Source organism: Lampris incognitus, chromosome 6 (assembly GCF_029633865.1).
Source record: "Lampris incognitus isolate fLamInc1 chromosome 6, fLamInc1.hap2, whole genome shotgun sequence".
In the NCBI taxonomy this organism is placed as follows: Eukaryota; Metazoa; Chordata; class Actinopteri; order Lampriformes; family Lampridae; genus Lampris; species Lampris incognitus.
Genome location: NC_079216.1, coordinates 23,940,168 through 23,959,329, shown reverse-complemented (window position 1 = coordinate 23,959,329; position 19,162 = coordinate 23,940,168). Strand labels below are relative to the sequence as shown.

General features: G+C 44.4%; 2 protein-coding genes across 10 annotated transcripts in view; both read right to left on the bottom strand.

Moving 5' to 3' along the window:
* The window catches only part of herc56.1 (HECT and RLD domain containing E3 ubiquitin protein ligase 56.1), a 43,468-nt gene extending 37,000 nt beyond the window's left edge, over positions 1-6,468 (bottom strand). For both annotated transcript variants that reach the window (XM_056281464.1, XM_056281465.1), the window contains exons 1-4: positions 5,949-6,468; positions 5,627-5,738; positions 3,312-3,382; positions 3,006-3,227 (exon numbers count right to left, since the gene is read on the bottom strand). In XM_056281464.1, coding sequence (XP_056137439.1) covers positions 3,006-3,227; positions 3,312-3,382; positions 5,627-5,738; positions 5,949-6,174 — 631 coding nt within the window. In that variant the 5' untranslated portion in view covers positions 6,175-6,468. The remainder of the gene's footprint in view (positions 1-3,005; positions 3,228-3,311; positions 3,383-5,626; positions 5,739-5,948) is intronic.
* An 11,507-nt stretch (positions 6,469-17,975) lies between these two features.
* The window catches only part of wt1a (WT1 transcription factor a), a 58,559-nt gene continuing 57,372 nt past the window's right edge, over positions 17,976-19,162 (bottom strand). For 5 of the 8 annotated variants that reach the window (XM_056281542.1, XM_056281544.1, XM_056281548.1 and 2 more), the window contains 2 exons: positions 18,733-18,825; positions 17,976-18,097 (listed from right to left, as the gene is read on the bottom strand). In XM_056281542.1, the coding sequence (XP_056137517.1) occupies positions 17,976-18,097; positions 18,733-18,825 (215 nt within the window). The remainder of the gene's footprint in view (positions 18,098-18,732; positions 18,826-19,162) is intronic. The other 3 variants (XM_056281545.1, XM_056281546.1, XM_056281549.1) reach the window with 2 other exon arrangements.

Sequence of the window (19,162 nt, the reverse complement as noted above, 5' to 3'; positions counted from 1 at the left end):
GTAGCGGTACAAAGATTTGTACCGCTACTTTTACTTTTTCAGACCCTTAGTTGTCCTTCAGACATCATAATCTATTTTAATGTAACCCAGAGTTATTAGAAAAACTGTGATATGGCCTGCACACTGTTAAAAACAAAATTCAAATTAGTTGGGCACGTTTCTGGGTAAAGATATAATTTAACTGTCTAATCTTCTTCATCTTCTATCAGTTACTGATGGTGTAATCTGTCTGGTGGAGCCTTCTGCCATAACAGACAGACCAGTTGTAAGTACTTTTTATATGCCACAGGTTTTTCATAATGGCTTCGAATAGAACACGAAAATTGTTAATTTTCATTACAGGATGATGATGAAGACACCTTCTCAGCTGCCACAGAGAGGGAAGATTTTTTTAAAAAAAAGAAAGAAAGGGAAGTGTCGGCTAAATGAAATTGTAAATTGTGAGCTAGAGAGAGGCCTCTTGAGGTTTCCACCTTAAAAATAACATCTAACAGCTGATGATAGCATTGTACCATAACAAAACTTACAACGTGTTTTTCTCTAACAGAGCAATGCTGGAAATTATCAGAATGACATGAAGTCTGAGAATGTCTCTCAGATAATTGATTCATTATGCAGAAGAACGGTACCGCTCAAACAGATAATCATCAGGGGACGATAAAACATCCAAGCGGGGTTTGCTCTCCCTATCCAGATGGAGATTTCTGCAGAGTATTGTTTATTTTATTTATTTATCTTACTACTTATTGATCCCCATGGTGAAATTCTTCCTCTGCATTTAACCCATCCTAGCTGTGTAGCTAGGAGCAGTAGGCAGCCGCCGTGCAGCGCCCAGGAACCAACTCCAGTTCATCTTGCCGTGCCTTGCTCAGGGGCACAGACAGGCGTATTAACCCTAACATGCATGTCATTTTGATGGTAGGGGAAACCGGAGCACCCGGAGAAAACTCACGCAGACAACATGCAAACTCCACACAGAAAGGACCTGGGATGACCTCCCAAGGTTGTACAACCCCAGGGTTCAAACCTAGGACCTTCTTGCTGTGAGGCGACAGCGCTAACCACTGCGCCGGCTTTTTATTCTTATTTGTGCTTCAATATCAACTGGCTCTTCAAGGAAAGGACACGCCACGCCATGTCTGACTCTTACTGCAGTCTGCAGGCTGCAGGGTCAGTTGAAGAAAACCTGCCAACAAGCAGGTTAGCGTCACAGAGTATGTTGCCATAATAACTGACTCAGAGTTAAGCTGAACTGGCTTTGTGAAACCGAAAACCCAGTTTCCTTCAACTTTGAGTCGACTGAGTTTTCACCAACACTGCTTTCTGAAACAGGGTTCCCCTGGTAACCCCATGTTTAACGCCACAGTGCCACGAACTGTGCATAATTCCCTTGGGCAAAGTCTGCAGGAATGCGGACTAGGGGAAAGTGTGCATAAAGGGCTCAACGTTTCTGCGAGAGAGCTCTCATGCACTGGACCATTTGTTAGGGGGACAGCCCAAAACAATCACGGATTTAACAGGCCTCAAAGTCCATGACCGTGAGTGTGGACATTGGGAGTAGACTAATGTATTTCCGTTTCCTCTATTTACAATCACCTTCAACTGGTCAACAAACCACGTGATTCATTGTGTTTTTGTGGCAGGTTGCCCACTTGTTTGCACTTTAGTGTCTTTGAACAAACAAAAGTTGTTGCGACCAGATAAACATCTATCGTTTTAACTGTACCAACGTAGTATTAGATTATGATTTTCAAAGGTATTGTAACGTACAGGAACAAGTAGACCCGTTGGGTCGGACCATTTAGTCGACTGGTTAACGTTGTCGCCCGCGGTGCGGGAGATATGGGTTCGCGTCCCGGCTGTGGCGACGGTTCCCGGGCTATCCCCTTAATTCGCTGCATTGGTGTCAGAAGGGGGATGGTGAGATCGTGAGGGATGACCTCACGGTCTCACCATCCCCCTTCTGAAGCGCGTGCGCCCGGAGGCGTGCGGGCGCTGATATGCTGAAGTGGGGACGCGCTTCCCGAAGGAGGGAGGGGGGTAGTGTAACGTACATGAACAAGCAGACACTTTAACCCTTGGCTAACGGGTCGAACCCTATAGTCGACTGGTTAACGTTGTCGCCCGCGATGCGGGAGACACGGGTTCGCGTCCCGGCTGTGGCGACGGTTCCCTGGCTGTCCCTGGTATCTTCCGCACCGCGGGCGACAACGTAAACCAGTCGACTAAAGGGTCCGTGCACGTTACACTATATAAATGCTTTGTTCATGATTTGTTCATCACTAACTGCCAGTGGGGCCCCCAAGGGGTGGCCATGGCCACCCTGATACTATCCCTGGCCCCCCCGCTGCCCCCCCCAGCCACGAGTTGCATATGCAGAATATGCTTCTGATTATGTATAATATGTTTCTATCTGATATTTTCATTTTTCATTTCTGAACATACACAATGTAACTAGGAATCGTCTAACCTGTTACAATAGATAGATACATGACACATTGAAACTCAAAATGTTAACTGTACCGTATTAGTCTATTCAGTAACATTAACTGTGAAAAATAAGAAGCCAAAGTTTTTCAGTGTGCGATTCCTTAACTTGACAGTTTTCAGCTAGCCTATACAGAATACTGCAAAAGCATGATAGACTTCCTGAAAGTCAGTCATGGCTTTTGGTTTTGGTGGGCCACCCCAAGATTTGCAGTGGCCCCATTTGGCCACCCCTATGAAAAATTGCTGGGGGCGCCACTGCTAACTGCTGCTGAGATCCACCTCAGAACATAAACAATGAACAAACGGTGGCTAAAAATATCTTACAGTGAGTAACACTGTTTAAATAGTACTGTAGCTGCTGGTGGTGCGCTGCCGTTTCTGTATGTTACCACAAGTTATTATTTCAATATATGTCTGGCTTACTGTAATTCATATTTAATTATACACTCGGGTTAAGTTTAGTTACAAAATAACACAGAGCATGCACAGCTGTTGTTACTGTAGGGTCACTGTACCTGTTGTGTCCCCTAGCCCGAGCTGTCCACAGGAGTTTTTGCCCCAGCCCAGCACAGCTCCAGAGAGGGTCAGGGAGAAGCTGTGCTCTCCCCCAGCACAGATCTGAACTACAGGGACTGCTGACAGACACTTGAGGTGAGTGGGTGGCACAGTGTTGGGGTTTCCTTTTCCCAGACCAAGCTGGCCACAAGTGTCCCGGCCCCACACATAAACCTGGCCATCTGCAGGGAAATTACAGTGATGTGCACACTCGAATGTATTTACGCAAATAATTAAAAAAAATCTGTTCATTATAATGTTTATACCTTTTGTAAGGGTAAGTGAATGATGGTTTCCACAAGCAACCTGGTTTACTTGGATGTGAGGTAACATGGGCCTGGGTGAGCAGAGGAGACAGAGCTGACACATTTCAGTTCGACACGACCCGTTTTGAATTATCGAGACAAAGATAAGATACACTGGGTACTTTCAAATAATATTTACAATTTTATTACTATAAAATCCAAATATGGCATAGACTGGTGAACAGTACATACATTGCTAATGAGTGAGTGGAACTTGAGGGTAAAAGGTGCAATTAGTAAAATGTTGACTATGCCATTGCCAAATGCAAAATATGACCATCATGTATTGGAGGTGAAGGAGGGATTGGAAAGGGTTGTCTATCTATGCCAACTGCAAAATGATAGCTTTGTCAGGTCCTGAGATCTCCACTATGACTACTTTCCGCTGCTCCTGTTAGGGGTCACCACAGCGGATCATCCGTTTCCATTTCTTCCTGTCTTCTGCGTCTTCCTCTGTCACACCAGTCACCTGCAATGTCCTCCCTCACCACATTCATAAACCTCCTCTTTGGCTTTCCTGTTTTCCTCTTCCCTGGCAGCTTCATATTCATATACCCAGCATCTGTCCTCCACACATGTCCAAACCATCTCAATCTTGTCTCTCTTGCTTTGTCTCCAAACCGTCCAACCTGAGCTGTCCCTCTAATATACTCATTCCTAATCCTGTCCTTCTTTGTCACTCCCAGTGAAAATCTTAGCATCTTCAACTCTGCCACCTCCAGCCCCGCCTCCTTTCTTTTCATAAGTGCCACTGTCTCCAAACCATATAACATAGCTGGTCTCACAACCATCTTGTAAACCTTCCCTTTAACTCCTGCTGGTACCCTTCTGTCACAAATCACTCCTGACACTCTTCTCCACCCACTCCACCCTACCTGCATTCTCTTCTTCACCTCTCTTCTGCACTCCCCGTTACTTTGGACAGTTGACCCCAAGTATTTAAACTCATACACCTTCGTCACCTCTATTCCTTGCATCCTCACCATTCCACTGTCCTCCCTCATATTCACGCATATGTATTCCGACTTGATCCTACTGACTTTCATTCCTCTTCTCTCCAGTGCATACCTCCACCTCTCCAGGCTCTCCTCAACCTGCACCCTACACTTGCTACAGATCACAATGTCATCCACAAACACCATAGTCCATGGAGACTCCTACCTGATCTCATCCGTCAACCTGTCCATCACCATTGCAAACAAGAAAGGGCTCAGAGCCGATCCTTGATGTAATCCCACCTCCACCTTGATCCCATCTGTCATTCCAACCACACACCTCACCATTGTCACACTTCCCTCATACATATCCTGCACCACTCCTACATACTTCTCTGCAACTCCCAACTTCCTCATACAATACCACACCTCCTCTCTCGGCACCCTGTCATATGCTTTCTCTAAATCTACAAAGACACAATGTAACTCCTGGCCTTCTCTATACTTCTCAATCAACATTTTCAAAGAAAACATCACATCTGTAGTGCTCTTTCATTGAATGAAACCATACTGCTGCTCGCTAATCATTACCTCTCCTCTTAACCTAGCTTCTATTACTCTTTCCCATATCTTCATGCTGTGGCAAGAACAGCAGGTCCTGAGATTTCCGACTTGTAAAAATCTATTTATATTGGGAAAATCCACTAGAGGGCGCCCCGCCATTTAGAACTCTGGGTTGTTTGTGTATGGTTTCATTCAGTAGGCTAACATGCATTTCCAATCATTTCACTCACACACACACACACACACACACACACACACACACACACACACACACACACACACACACACACACACACACACACACACACACACACACACACACAAATCATGCTTTATGCAAAGGGCTTCTAGTCTTGACACCTGGATTTCATAATGGTCACTGATGGTGTTGAATCTGTAAAATTAGGTGGGTTGCACGGCTGTTCAAAGGGATTGACCGTCTGACATTAACTGGTAGTTTATTTTGGCAAAATAGAACCAACGTGTCTCAGAAGTACCACACTCTCACATACTGAGCTCACAAGGAACATTATTTGGAAATAGTTGGTCCAATACAAAAAACGAATACATACATACATACATACATACATACATACATACATACATACATACATACATACATACATACATACATACACACACACACACACACACACACACACACACACACACACACACATACATACATACATACATACATACATACATACATACATACATACATACATACATACATAACTTACGCAATTATAAGTCCCTTTGCCATTACGTACTTACCTGAGCACATGAGATGAGTCCAGGCTGAGGATATTGCCATTTTCAGACAACAGAATTGCAGTATCATCTCCACAACCCACAGCGCGGATCTTCTCTTTATGGTTCACGTTCTCTACAGGGTGATTTCACAGCGTAGTTGTGAGGAATGTCTGTCACCGATCACAGTGGTGAACAATGGCACCAAAACACAACAACATGTAGACTGGATATGAAACTGGTCAAATTCGCCTGTGTAGTTGTAAGAAGTTAAGAAAGACAAAGACGTGGACCAAAAGAGAGGGACAGACATGCATAAGGTAAAGGACATTGGACGGATGCTTACTGGGTCTTCCTCGGACCGTCCTGCCGTCTGCCTCCTCACGGCTGCGGATGACGCGCACGCTTCCATCGCCTTTGAGGAAAGCAACCAACCTGCCGCTCGCTGAAACATCTTTGATTTGCGACTTTAAATGGGAAAACGTTATCCCGTGTTCTGTTCGAGCTGAGTTTGAGCCGCTCCGTGTTTTTACACCAAAGCAATGACCGGTGTCCTCCCCCCAGGAAAACATTGTTGGAATGAAAGTCAGGAGGTGGATCAGATGGTGTTATCGGTGCGTTGCTGTGCGCCAAGCGAAACTTACAGCTGACTGTCCCGATTACACAGAAGAGAAACTCAGCGTGAGGCGGAAAACGTAACCTAACCAACATACACGGAGCAGAACTTTCGAAGCTATTAACAATAAATGATGCGGATAAGACGAAATGGAATTAATTTCCCCTCTCTGACCCCCTTCCTGCTCGTTATCATTATTTATTATTATGTTTCTCTGGTGTGACAGAGCAAGATGCAGAAGACAGGAAGAAAGGGAAACGGATGATCCGCTGTGGCGACCCCTAACGGGAGCGGCCGAAAGTAGTAGTAGTAGTAGCAGTAGTTTCTGACAACAAAACGAAAGTGAGAGCTGCTGACGCATCTCTGCCACAGCGTCAGTATCGATAGGACCGGCAGTGTGTCGGTTAATGTTGTAAACCAATGTCCACAGAATAGTTGAGGTAACATTCATTGTACTATTCTTAATTTTTAAGAGGTACTAAACACTTAAACGTGTTTTTTGAGCCGGAAAATGAATGATGAAACATCAATACTGGTGTTAACGTTGACATTTATTAGCAAATTTTATAGAAATCGACAATTCATGGGTTGAAAATGGCTCAACACGCCATCCACTGTTTTAACTCATCCCTGAACTTGCAAGGCTGATGCTGACGTAGAGTCGACCGGTTGGGGCGTAGCTACATAATGACATTTTAAAAAAAATTAACGCCCTCTAACCAGAGGTTTTTGTAGTGTAGGCTATCTTGTCTCTCACTTCTCTTTCTCACCCACGGGGCGGTGTGGGAAGATGGCGGTGCAACTTCACGTTTGCAGCGGCCTCACCCAGTACCGTCCATGCAGTGTCTTTGTCTGCGTCTGCGTCTAAGTTTGTCTTCGTTTGATGGCTGGGAGAGCAGCGCTGGATCAGCTGGGAGAGCTTGGTCTGCTGCGTCTGTGGGCCCAGGGACCACGGCCCTGCCTGGAGCTGTGCCCGAAGAGGTAACTCCGAGAGCGTTCTGACAGGACGCGGAAGCGGGGCAGACTAAGCTAACTGCTAGCCCATGCAGACCGGCAGTTCCGACAGTCATCCTGGCTGGCGTTCATTCTCCTGGACAGTGATTTTTAAAAAAAATGTATTTATTTATTTTAGTTCAGGTGTTAGTTTGGATATATGTGTTCTTGTAGTTTTTGGATATGTTTTTCTCTTTGTGTTGCACTGCTGTGGGCTGGGATAAACGATGTTTCGTTTCATTTTTTGTACGCAAGTGCATAAAATGAAACGACAAATAAAGTAATTCGGAAAATTACGGATGACGTCACTGTAGGAGAGGCCACTTTGCCTGTGCCTGTCACCAGCATGTCTCCTGTTTGTATCAGGCTGCACATAAACAAGATGCTGAAAATAAACAAGACAAGCATTTACTTGCTGCAGCTACATGTTGTCCAGCAATATGACTGCAAAAACGGTGAGCTGGTTAGTTTGCCCATAGCTTGGGTCCAATGGGTATCACAGTTTAGTGTGACCATAAACTTTCTCTACAATAATGTTGATAGAAAAAAAACTTGGTTAAGTGCCAACAAAAGAGTGATGGCAAGAGCATTCAAGTCTTGCTTGTACTATTCAAATACCTTAAAGAAAATGTTTTAATACATATTTGTGATATATTCAGTGACTGTGAAACTAAGTCTATCGAGGATTGTAAAGATTCCACGAACATCCCGGAACCCCCCACGTGACAGGTTTTGGAGATTTGGATTCTGGGGTCGAATTACGCTGGTGCCCGGGAGTGCCCGACATACCTAGTTCTGGCCATGGCATCTAGGTACAAAGTTCAGGAGTGCCCCATTTATATGTGTCACCGGCACCCCCTAGTGGTGTGCCTGTAGGCTACATTACATCCACTCATAATTGGATGTAATCTACAGTACAGTACAGTAATGTAATGTACGTACATGTGCACCACACTAGGGGGAACTGTTATTGTTCAGCTGACAATCATCGGAAACGCACAATAATATCCAACCTGAAAAAAGCAAACTCGCCGATTAGCATCTCAATAGATGAAAGCTCAGTGTATGGGATCACTTACCTCATCGTCTACCATAGGTATGACATCAGTGGCAATGGTGATTTAGAAAATATGTTCTTGGACTTGGTTGGGCTAAAACAGGGCACGGATGCTGCATCAATCTACTCCTTGAGAGAAAGTCTACGTGACTTTCAACACGTAGACGTTGGACAATGAGTGGTTGGGCAAGCATTTAATTAGTATCGCAACAGATGGGGCCTCCGTCCTAACCAGAAAGGTGTCTGGACTTATTGCCCGACATAAAACAGATTTCCCCAATGCTCAGGCAATGCATTGTTTGGCACACCGGCTCGAACTAGCCGTCCACGAGTCACTTAAAGCAGTTACGGGAACCAACTATTTTGACACTTTTATTTCAAGGTTATATGCAATCTACCATCAATCCTCCCCAAAATACCAGACTTCTGAAAGAAGCTGCGCTGGCGCTGGAAACGAGCCTCTTACAGATAGGCAAACTCTTCACGATACGCTGGGTTGCCAGTAGCTTTAAAACTGTCAAGGCTGTGTGGCAAGACTTTCCTGCTCTAGCGAAACAGCTGAAGGAAGCTAGTGAGGATCCAAAGCGCACGGATGCCGAGAGGCGGCAATTCAGCGGCCTTCATAATCAGCTTGTAAGCAAAGGCTTTGTTGCTGATCTTGCATGTATGAAGGACGTTCTACGCTAGCTCCAAACCCTCTCTCTAAAACTACAGAAAATAAATCAACTCTGAATCAGTCAAGCCGTGACGTCACACAAACTGTCCGGAAGTGTTAACAGCAATGAAAGAAACGGGCGGCAAATGCCACGTAGCCAAGGAGCGCATCGCAACGGCCACATTTTATGGAGTGCAACTGTTCGATGGCAAAGAGAACATCAACAGACTGCAGTTTCACCAGTCTGTAGTAGACAATCTAGTGAAACGTCAACCCGACTCCGATCTTGTACAACTACTCAAACCGCTGGAGAAAGCTGCTGGCCGGCTGATCGTGGTGAGCTGGTTCTGATTGGTGAACGAGAGGTCCACAAACTAGCCAAGCTGCTTGGGGAGCCATCGAGGGAGGCTGTGGACGAGTACAGATACTGGAAATCGCAGGGGACTGAAGGGGGCACGCTGAGGAGACTCTTGCTATTGCTGCCAAAACTTTTCTACCCAGCTCTGCAGAGTGCGAAAGGGGTTTCTCTGCGCTCAAGACATTGATCGCAAGACGCGGAACTGTCTACGGGAACAGAGTTTAAGCGCACTTCTGTTTTTGGACATTAATGGACCCCCATTGGAATATTTCAACCCAAAACCTTTCGTGAGGTCATGGCTGAAGGCCGGCCATCGTCTTTCAACTTCATGGAAACCGGGGAAAGGTGTCAAGAGAAAGGAAAAGAGGCCACTTTGGGACTACCTCCAAAAGGTGGTGTGGCTTTGACACACCTTGGATATGAATGGGACCGACAGCTTGAAATGGGATGATTTGCAAAATTGTAAAGATGGAATAATTTTAAAAAGGCATATGGTAATGGTATTTGTATGTCTTAAAATGGGTTTGATTTGTAGAATGTAAAAAAATAAAAAAGAAGGCTAATACATGTTTAAAAGGGGTATTGTGGTATTTGTATTTCTTATTGTGTAATATGCTGTTTACTGTAAGTGCCCCATGGTCACCCAGCATCACCCTATAAATTAATGCACACCTTTTACAAATAATGTAGAACTGGGGCCTCCCAAAAAGCATTGTGGAACCGTTTGTGTTGATGACGTTATACTGCGCTCCAGCACACGCACACGCACACAAAACATTACATAGGTGGGCACCCCCGAAAGCCTCGGGGTAATTCGAACACTGGATTTCAACATGACAGCTCACCCCAAGTGTTATAATGAGAATCGGTCATTGGCTATGTTAGATTATTTGTGGATAACGGTATCCCAGTATGGTTTATTCGCTCCTAACGGACCAGAAGCCCTGAATTAACAGCGACATTCGCCTAAAGTTGAGAGAAGGTACCACTGTTATTAAATCGGGGGATGAGGAATGCTACCAAAAAAAAAATTCCAGGTATGACTTAAGGACAGCCATCAAACCCGCTAAAAGACAATATAGGGACAAACTGCACAATTACAACAGTGGCTGTGACTCGCGGCACATGTGGAGGGGGCTGCAAACTCAGTGTGGCTATCTACACCTCCGCCTGTCTTCCAGATGAGCTTAATAACTTTTATGCCCACTTTGAACCTCACAGCTTGGACCCAGTGACAGCAGCACAGTGCCCACCCGATGAAGTCCATCTACAGATGACAGAGACTGATGTGAGTAAAACTTTTTAAAGAGTTATGGCTCATAAAGCTGCTGGCCTTGACAGCATCCCTTCCCGTGTCCTCACGGCATGTTAAACTCAGTTATCTCAGGTTTTTACTGACATTTTAACATGTCCCTGTCATTGTGTGTTGTTCCACTGTGTTTTAAGAAAACCACCATTGTGCCTGTACCTAAGAAAACACCTGTCTCTTGCCTTAATGATTATTGACCTCTTGCTTTGACCTCTTTTATTTTGAAATGTCTGGAAAGTTTGGCATTGTATATAAAGTGTAACATTCCTGCTACCTTTGACCCATTACACTTCGCCTACTGTTCCAACAGATCTGTAGATGGCGCTATCTCACTTGTTTTGCATACTGCTGTAGTACACATTGAAAAGAAAGATACCTGTATGTCAGAACGTTGTTTATTGATCACAGCTCTGCTTCTAATACAATTGTATCATCCAAACTAGTGTTGAAACTCAGATGTCTCAGTCTGGGCAAGTCTATCTGCAACTGGCTATTTGATTTTCTGACAGGTAGGCCCCAGACTGTAAGAATAGGTAAAACATATAATCTACATTAGTTCTTAGAACAGGCGTACCTCAGGGCGGCTGTCTTGGGTCTCTATTTTATTGTACATTCTGTGTACACACGACTGTGTTGCCAAATGGCAACAACAGCATCATTTAATTTGTGGATGACACCACAGTGATTGGACTAATAAGTGACAGTGATGAGAGGGCCTATAGGAGGGATGTGCAAGATTTAACCATATGGTGCCATGATAACAACCCCTCTCTAAATGTGAATAAGAGAAAATAAATCGTTGTTGACTTTAGAAAGATCAGAGGAAAAATCATTCCTATTTCCATCAATAGCTCATCTGTTGAAATTGTGGATAGTTTTAATTTCTTGGTTAACACATCACAGTTCACAGACACCCTCTAATGATCTCTCAACACCAATTGCATCTTCAAGAAGGCACAGCTGAGACTGTATTTTCTGAGGCATCTCGAGAGTTTTGGTATGAGTACCAAAACGTTTATGTCAGTAGCATGGAGAGCGACTTGGCAGGTTGCAGTGTGGTTTGGCAACCTGACTGCTCAGGACTGCAGACTGATGCAAAGGGCTGTAAAGACAACATCAAAAATCACTGACATGAAACTACCACAACTTCATAATATTTACACCAATCGCTGCTAAAGGAAAGCCCAAAACATCATAAAAGACACCAACCACCCCGCTCATGTTCTGTACACAACCAACCAAAGGGGGGCGGTAAAGACCACATGTGTCTTCGGTGCGCCGCAGGCAAATGTCAGGGAAAGCCCATCAATTCAGTTTATAAGCAGCCGTAGAAAATAAAAATAAATAAAATAAAAACATAACACAATAAAGCAAAAAAAACAACAGAGAAACATATTTGTGTATGTCTTTTTTTGCAATACATCCAAAAGTGACATACAGTGTACACAATGGACAAATGAAAAGCTAATTGAAGAAAGAATAAATAAAATGTGCTTCTAAATAGTTAACATATACATTTACGGAAAAACAGGTATCAGCAATGTCGTGTTTATAAAGGACATCTATCTATCTATCTGTCTGTCTGTCTGTCTGTCTGTCTGTCTGTCTGTCTATCTATCTATCTGTCTATCCTGCTTGTACATTTGTTCATCATTGTGTGCTGGATCTTGTCAGTTCTATTTGAGCAACTGACCACGTCAAGTCCGTTGGCTGTGCAAACGTAACTGGTGAAGCGTGTATACATCTGATTCGTGCTGAAGACACGTTGCCTAAGAAGATTCTAGTCGATTTGCTTCCGTCATGTACTCCACTGTCTGTAGTATGCACTGCCAACACGTGCTATTATTAACTCTAATATGGCCAGGGTAACAGTTAAGGGGGTTCGTTTTAAAATCTACCCAGTTATAAATACAGTAATTTATTTATTTATTTTAAATGATTCATATTCGGTTATTCCTATTTATTTTTCACTTGATAATTCTGATGTAATATCAGATTTTCATTCTTATTAGCTGTATTTTTATGACCAAATACCATTATGATATATATATATGTGTGTGTGTATATATATATATATATATATATATATATATATATATATATATATATATATATATATATATATATATATATATCCACATTGACTCTGACTCTTGAACTTGCATCCAAACTGTCTTTTCCTGTACAACTTATTTCTGAGTAACTTAGCAAGTAATGATGTATTATTTTAGAAGTTTTTTGGTTGGTTTCTGTGTTTTATCATCACTCATGCTACTGTGCAGGTACTGTAGTGTCCAACACACCCGTGTACTTCTGAGACAGCACACATCCCCTCACTGAACTGCCTTGTGTTTTGTTTTCTTTTTCTTTACTCAGCACGTACCCTGCACTAACTCCTTGGTGTGTGTGTGTGTGTGTGTGTGTGTGTGTGTGTGTGTGTGTGTGTGTGTGTGTGTGTGTGTGTGTGTGTGTGTGTGTGTGTGTTGTGTGTGTGTGTGTGTGCTGGTGCATTCTGCAGAAAGCACCTCAGAATCTCTGACAGAAAGTGAAAGAATGCAGCCTCTTAGGGAACGGACTGAGTTGAGTAGTTCCAGGACGTGTGTGTGTGTGTGTGTGTGTGTGTGTGTGTGTGTGTGTGTGTGTGTGTGTGTGTGTGTGTGTGTGCATCCAGCTTGTAGGGGAATGGGTCGTGCTGAGCTGTACCAGGACCCAGACAGCCATGGTATCATCCCCTCCTTTCTTCAGTTTCCACAGAGCACAGAACAACATGACCGCAGAGAGTTTTCCTCTCCCTCCCTCCCTCCCTCCCTCCCTATCTCTCTCTCCCTCTCTCCCTCCCTCTTCTCCTCTCTCTCTCCCTCCCTCCCTATCTCTCTCTCCCTCCCTCCCTCCCTATCTCCCTCTCCCTCTCTTGCTCCCTCTTCTCCTCTCTCTCTCTATCCCTCTTCTCCTCTCTCTCTCTCTCTCTCTCTCTCTCTAACCCTTCTGTCTTAATCTTTTGTTGTTTTTCTCGCTGCTTCTTTCACTCCCAATGTTTGTAAAAAAATTGTTAGTTTCTATTTGTTTTTCTTTTTTCTTTGTCTGTCTTTCTTTTTACGTTTTTTTTCCCTGTCCACTGGGCTGCTGTGTGTTGTCTGTCCACTGGCCTGGTGTGTGTTGTCTGTCCACTGGGCCGGTGTGTGTTTTCTGTCCACTGGCCTGGTGTGTGTTGTCTGTCCACTGGGCCGGTGTGTGTTCTGTCCACTGGACTGGTGTGTGTTTTCTGTCCACTGGGCTGATGTGTGTTTTCTGTCCACTGGGCCAGTGTGAGCTTTTTGTCCACTGGGCCGATGTGAGTTTTTTGTCCACTGGGCCGGTGTGTGTTTTCTGTCCACTGGGCTAGTGTGTGTTTTCTGTCCACTGGCCTGGTGTATGTTGTCTGTCCACTGGCCTGGTGTGTCTTTTCTGTCCACTGGGCTGATGGGAGTTTTCTGTCCATTGAGACCAGAGGAAGTGAATGAGACGCCACATGCAGCACAGCTGCAGCATCACGCTGGACGTCCACGTCCATCTGTCCCTCTCTGTTCATCCTCACAGAGCAGCCGGGGACTCTGGATGGTCCGCGAGGCTCGACGTCAGTCTGATGCGATGCTGTTGTCTCTCCGTCCTACTCACACTCTTCCCACAGTGTGTGTTCGACACAGTGTGTGTTGTTAGTGGACAGTACTACAGTTACACACACCCGCTAGCACACTTCAAAAAGACCATGACCCCATCCCATTTAACACACACACACACACACACACACACACACACACACACACACACACACACACACACACACACACACACACACACACACACAAACACACACACACGCACACACACGCACACACACACAGGAGAGCGAGTAAGGCTGTGGAGCCGAGGGGAGTTTTAGGGGATTTCCACCAGGGGAATTAGACACACTATCTGATTTACACCAACACTTTGGCTAAACTTATGATAAAAGTTCACAAATGAAACATTGCAGCATCTGTCTTTATCTGTCTCCGACTCTGTCTGTCCCCCGCTCACTCTTTTACCCTGCGCTCTTCTCTTCCTCTTACTCTGTCAAAAAGTAACAACAGCTCGCAAAAAATATTCCCCACTTAAATATAAATATACTTAGATATAAATATACTTAAATCAATCAATCAAGTTGCATTTTAGATAGCACTTCTCTAGCTGCAACAGCCACTCAAAGCGCTTTACAATTTAATTCACACACAAACACACAAATATAAATGTGTGTAACTTAAACATGTGTGACTGTACATGTGTGTGTCAGCAGCCCGCAGCAGTGCCACGGACTTCTTGCTGCAGGAACGTTCCGGATGAAGCCCTGCTGCTCCTGCGTGGTAGTGGTGGCTGGGTTGTAGTGGTGCTGGAGGTACCGGGGGAGGTGTTCATGCACTGCTCCTGACTGCAGATCAGAGTAACAATAATGATACTATGTGGGATCAGTGTAACTTAAATACCTGAACACTGGTTACACCATGTTGAGAAGGAGGAAATGAAAGGCGGGGAGAGAGAGAGAGAGAGAGAGAGAGAGAGAGAGAGAGAGAGAGAGAGAGAGAGAGAGAGAGAGAGAGAGAGAGAGAGAGAGAGAGAATGGGTCGCCGTGGAATAAAACAGAAACGAAGGAGGGAGATTGAAAAAAGTGAAAGAGTCAAGAGCACTTGAGAGAAAACACGTTCACTTTTATCTGCTTGTGCTGCCGTGTTTTACACACACACACACACACACACACACACACACACACACACACACACACACACACACACACACACACACACACACACACCAGCCGAGGAATGTGACCAGGAATCTGCAGAGATAACGAGGCCCGAGGATGGTACTGTACTGTACACTTACTGTGTGTGTGTGTGTGTGTGTGTGTGTGTGTGGGTGGGTGGTGCTGTACATGGTCCTCTCCTGTTATGATTGTGCTGAATATAATTTTGTAATACAACAAGACACATTCAATGCTTTCATTTGTCGACGTTTCAGGTCCATTTTGACAAACTGCATGTAGTGTCCATAAATATGTCAACAGCAAATAGCCGTACATATTTCCTTACAGCATCCCTTGTTTCTTAACGTGTTTTTTTTAACGTGTTTTGCAGAGGGGAAGTGTGTGAGTCCTTCCTCTGTGTGTTTGGTGTCCCTTTGAAGCTTCAGCATCGCATTCACCCGGTGAAGTCTCTGCTGTACTGATAACACATGACCGGTAACACATGACCGGTAACACATGACCCGGAACACATGACTGGTAACACATGACCGGTAATGCATGACCTGGAACACATGACTGGTATCACATGACCCGGAACAAACGACCGGTATCACATGACCGGTAACGCATGACCCGGAACACATGACCGGTAACACATGACCTGTATCACATGACCGGTAACGCATGACCCGGAACACATGACCGGTAACATGACCGGTAACAAATGACCGGTATCACATGACCGGTAACAAATGGTCACGATCAGGAAACTAAGTAGCATGATGGTGCTACATCGGAACAGCCACAATACACTGACACAACACATAAGAGGACACACACACACTTTTATCTTGTGTTATCTCTTACTAAAACAGCAAATGTTTATTTACCTTTGGTCTTTTATGCCATTAAGTGTTAATTACACTTCAAAGGAACGAAAACTGCAAACACTTCCAGGATACATCAAATGAACTCTACGTCTATAGTATATCATTTTAAGTTACATAAATTTCACCATGAAATGAGTTCAGTTGCGATGGTGAATAATTTACATCTTGACCATGGCGTCCGGCCACAGAGCCAGTGTGACCCAGCAGACACTTTTTTTTTTACAGCGTGCAGTGTCAAGACCACTGCCAAAGTCCAGCAATATGTACACACCACAGAGACGAGGGAGCGGGAGGACTCAGCTTCCAGAGAGCCGAGTGCTGCGTGGAAATGCTCATCGCCAACTATACTCCAATAACTCCCCAGACGGACATCATTTGCATCCGCTGTTTTATAACGAAACAAAAAACGCAGCGGAACGTAAATATGACTTTGTGTTTTGTTGACCAGAAATAAACACCGAAAGTAATGTTGCAAATTCTGCAAACTATGTCTGGTGGGAAATGCTATGTAATTGTTTTTCGATTTTAGTAAAAGCCAGCAGTAACATTCACGGCGGGATAAGACAAGAGTGAGTGAAGGGGTCAGAGAAAATGATGTGCATGCCTGTCTGACCAGTCAGCCCTACACACCAGTGAGAAGAGACTCTCATTGCTTGACACTTTTGTAGGCCCCTTGCCCCCTTTTGCAAATCATTCAAGTGACACGTTCTTGTTATTCACAAAACTATTACAATAAATAAGTCTTAAACACTAGTTAAAAAAGCGACGCTGAACCTAGAGATACCGTTAACATATTTACACCAGCCCTAAGGAGAAGGATGTTCCCTCATGAATACAGACACGTGAATTACCAGAATGCGGCAGCTTGTGCGCTGGCCAACACAGGAGCCACTTTGTGCAGAAGTCCATCGGTGGCCCAGGTGTTGAGTTGGCTAACCACGGACGTTCATCTGTCGCTGATCCCACAGTCAGACCACGGGAATGCATAAAGATCATTTTCATTAAGACGACTGGGGATGTTTCATTGTAGTACTCGAATGGAAACCTTTCAGTTTGAGGTTTTTGTGTAACTGTCTCACAGAGTGAAACATTTAATGCCAACATCGACTCTTCACCAGGTTAGGAATACCGGTTCTGTTTGCATTGTGAAATGGACTTGGAATAGATCAGAGTCAATCTAGCAGCCAACATTTTTTCACACCTTCTCTTGCAAAACATTTCCTTGTAAGTAACTTCTACCCCTTTTTTTCAACAATTTCTGTAATGGGCAAAACAATTGAGGCCTGCAACCAAATCACTATGGATAACACAGTGTATCATGGTATGTCGGTTCTAACTAGGAGCAAAAGAAGGTTGGGCTGAAGGGAAACCCCTGTGTGGTGCCGTTTGTTTGACTGCATTTGTTTGAGGCTTTGTACAAGATAATGAGGAACAGTCTGACCTGCTCAAGTGCTGATCTGTGCCCTTGTGCACAGCATAACTCAAAACAAGAGGAAGGCCTTCGATCATTTTCAAATCCATTCAGTCATATTGTGGATGGCTTCCCAGGCGGAGTGCATTTACTTTGGACCCACTGAGACTTCCTCAAACCAGTCCCATAAAGGGGCTGGTTTCAGGCTGCTGAGAAGTGACTCCAAGAGTTAGATTAATTCCAAAGGGAGAGTTTCAACCTAATATGAACCAGATTTGATCTTTTAAATGTAAACTGAGTATAAATAAAAGAGAAAAGGGGAATAGTCTCAGATTGCCAGTTGAAGCTTGGTGAGGTTCCTCTGGTGCATGTTGTGGTGTCGCACCAACTCATCAGACCTGGCAAACTTCTTCTGACAGTTGGGCCACCGGCAGTTAAACGGCTTCTCACCTAGAGGTTGAGAGAAGAGTAAGGGAGGAAAAGTGGAAGGGAGAGGTGGCGTGAGAGGAGGGAGAGCCAGACAGAAGGTGGATGTGCGAGAGAGAGAGAGAGGGGTGATGCAGTAAACAGGGATAGAGGGTGAGAGCAAGTGACGGTGTGGTGGAGAAAGATGAGAGGGAGAAGAGAAGGAGTCAGAAACGGGAGAGACAGAGCGAGAGAAAGAATAGAGAAACGGAGGATGAAAGACAGCGAGAGTGAGTAGGTGACGAATAGTGGCGGAGAGCATGGAAGGAGAAACGAAAGGTGGGATTAGGTGAGAAGATAAATGAGCAGGAGTGGTGATGAAACAGGAAACGGGGAGGAGGGGGAGAGAATATGGGAAGGGAGAGAAAGAAAAAGAGAAATTTAGAATCTTAAGCTTATGTGGAGCTGGCTTGGGGATAAGAGCTGTTGACTTTTATTTTACACAATCAATAATGGTAAAAGGCTGGGATTAAGCATTGATCAAATATCCTCTCATTGCGAAAAAAAATCTTGGTGGAAAATAACCCTACCGTTTCCCTTCTGGGACAGTAGCATTGCATGTGATTTAACTAAAAGTCATACAGGTGAAGGAAGATGTGGAAAAATAAAAGTTTACGCACTTGTTTTACCTGTATGAGTCCGGGTGTGTGTCTTAAGGTGGTCAGACCGAGAGAACTTTCTCTGACACGTCTCGCATTGGAAGGGTTTAACTCCTAAACACATATATGCGCACAAGCACACACACACACACACACACATGTACACACACGCACATACACACACATGCACAAAACCACAATCACACACACACACATAGCACACACAAGCATATGCTTGCATACATACCAGCAAAAAAATACATACATAATCAAACATACAATCAAATACACACACACATACACACACGTACATACACACACACACAAAGGAGATAGAAAAAAAAATAGTAGAGCAACAAAGGCTTGCAGGAAGCCATTCCATCATATGCCGGCTCATAGCAACTATAAGCACTGAGAACAGTCAGAAGAACACACACACAGAGCAATGCTG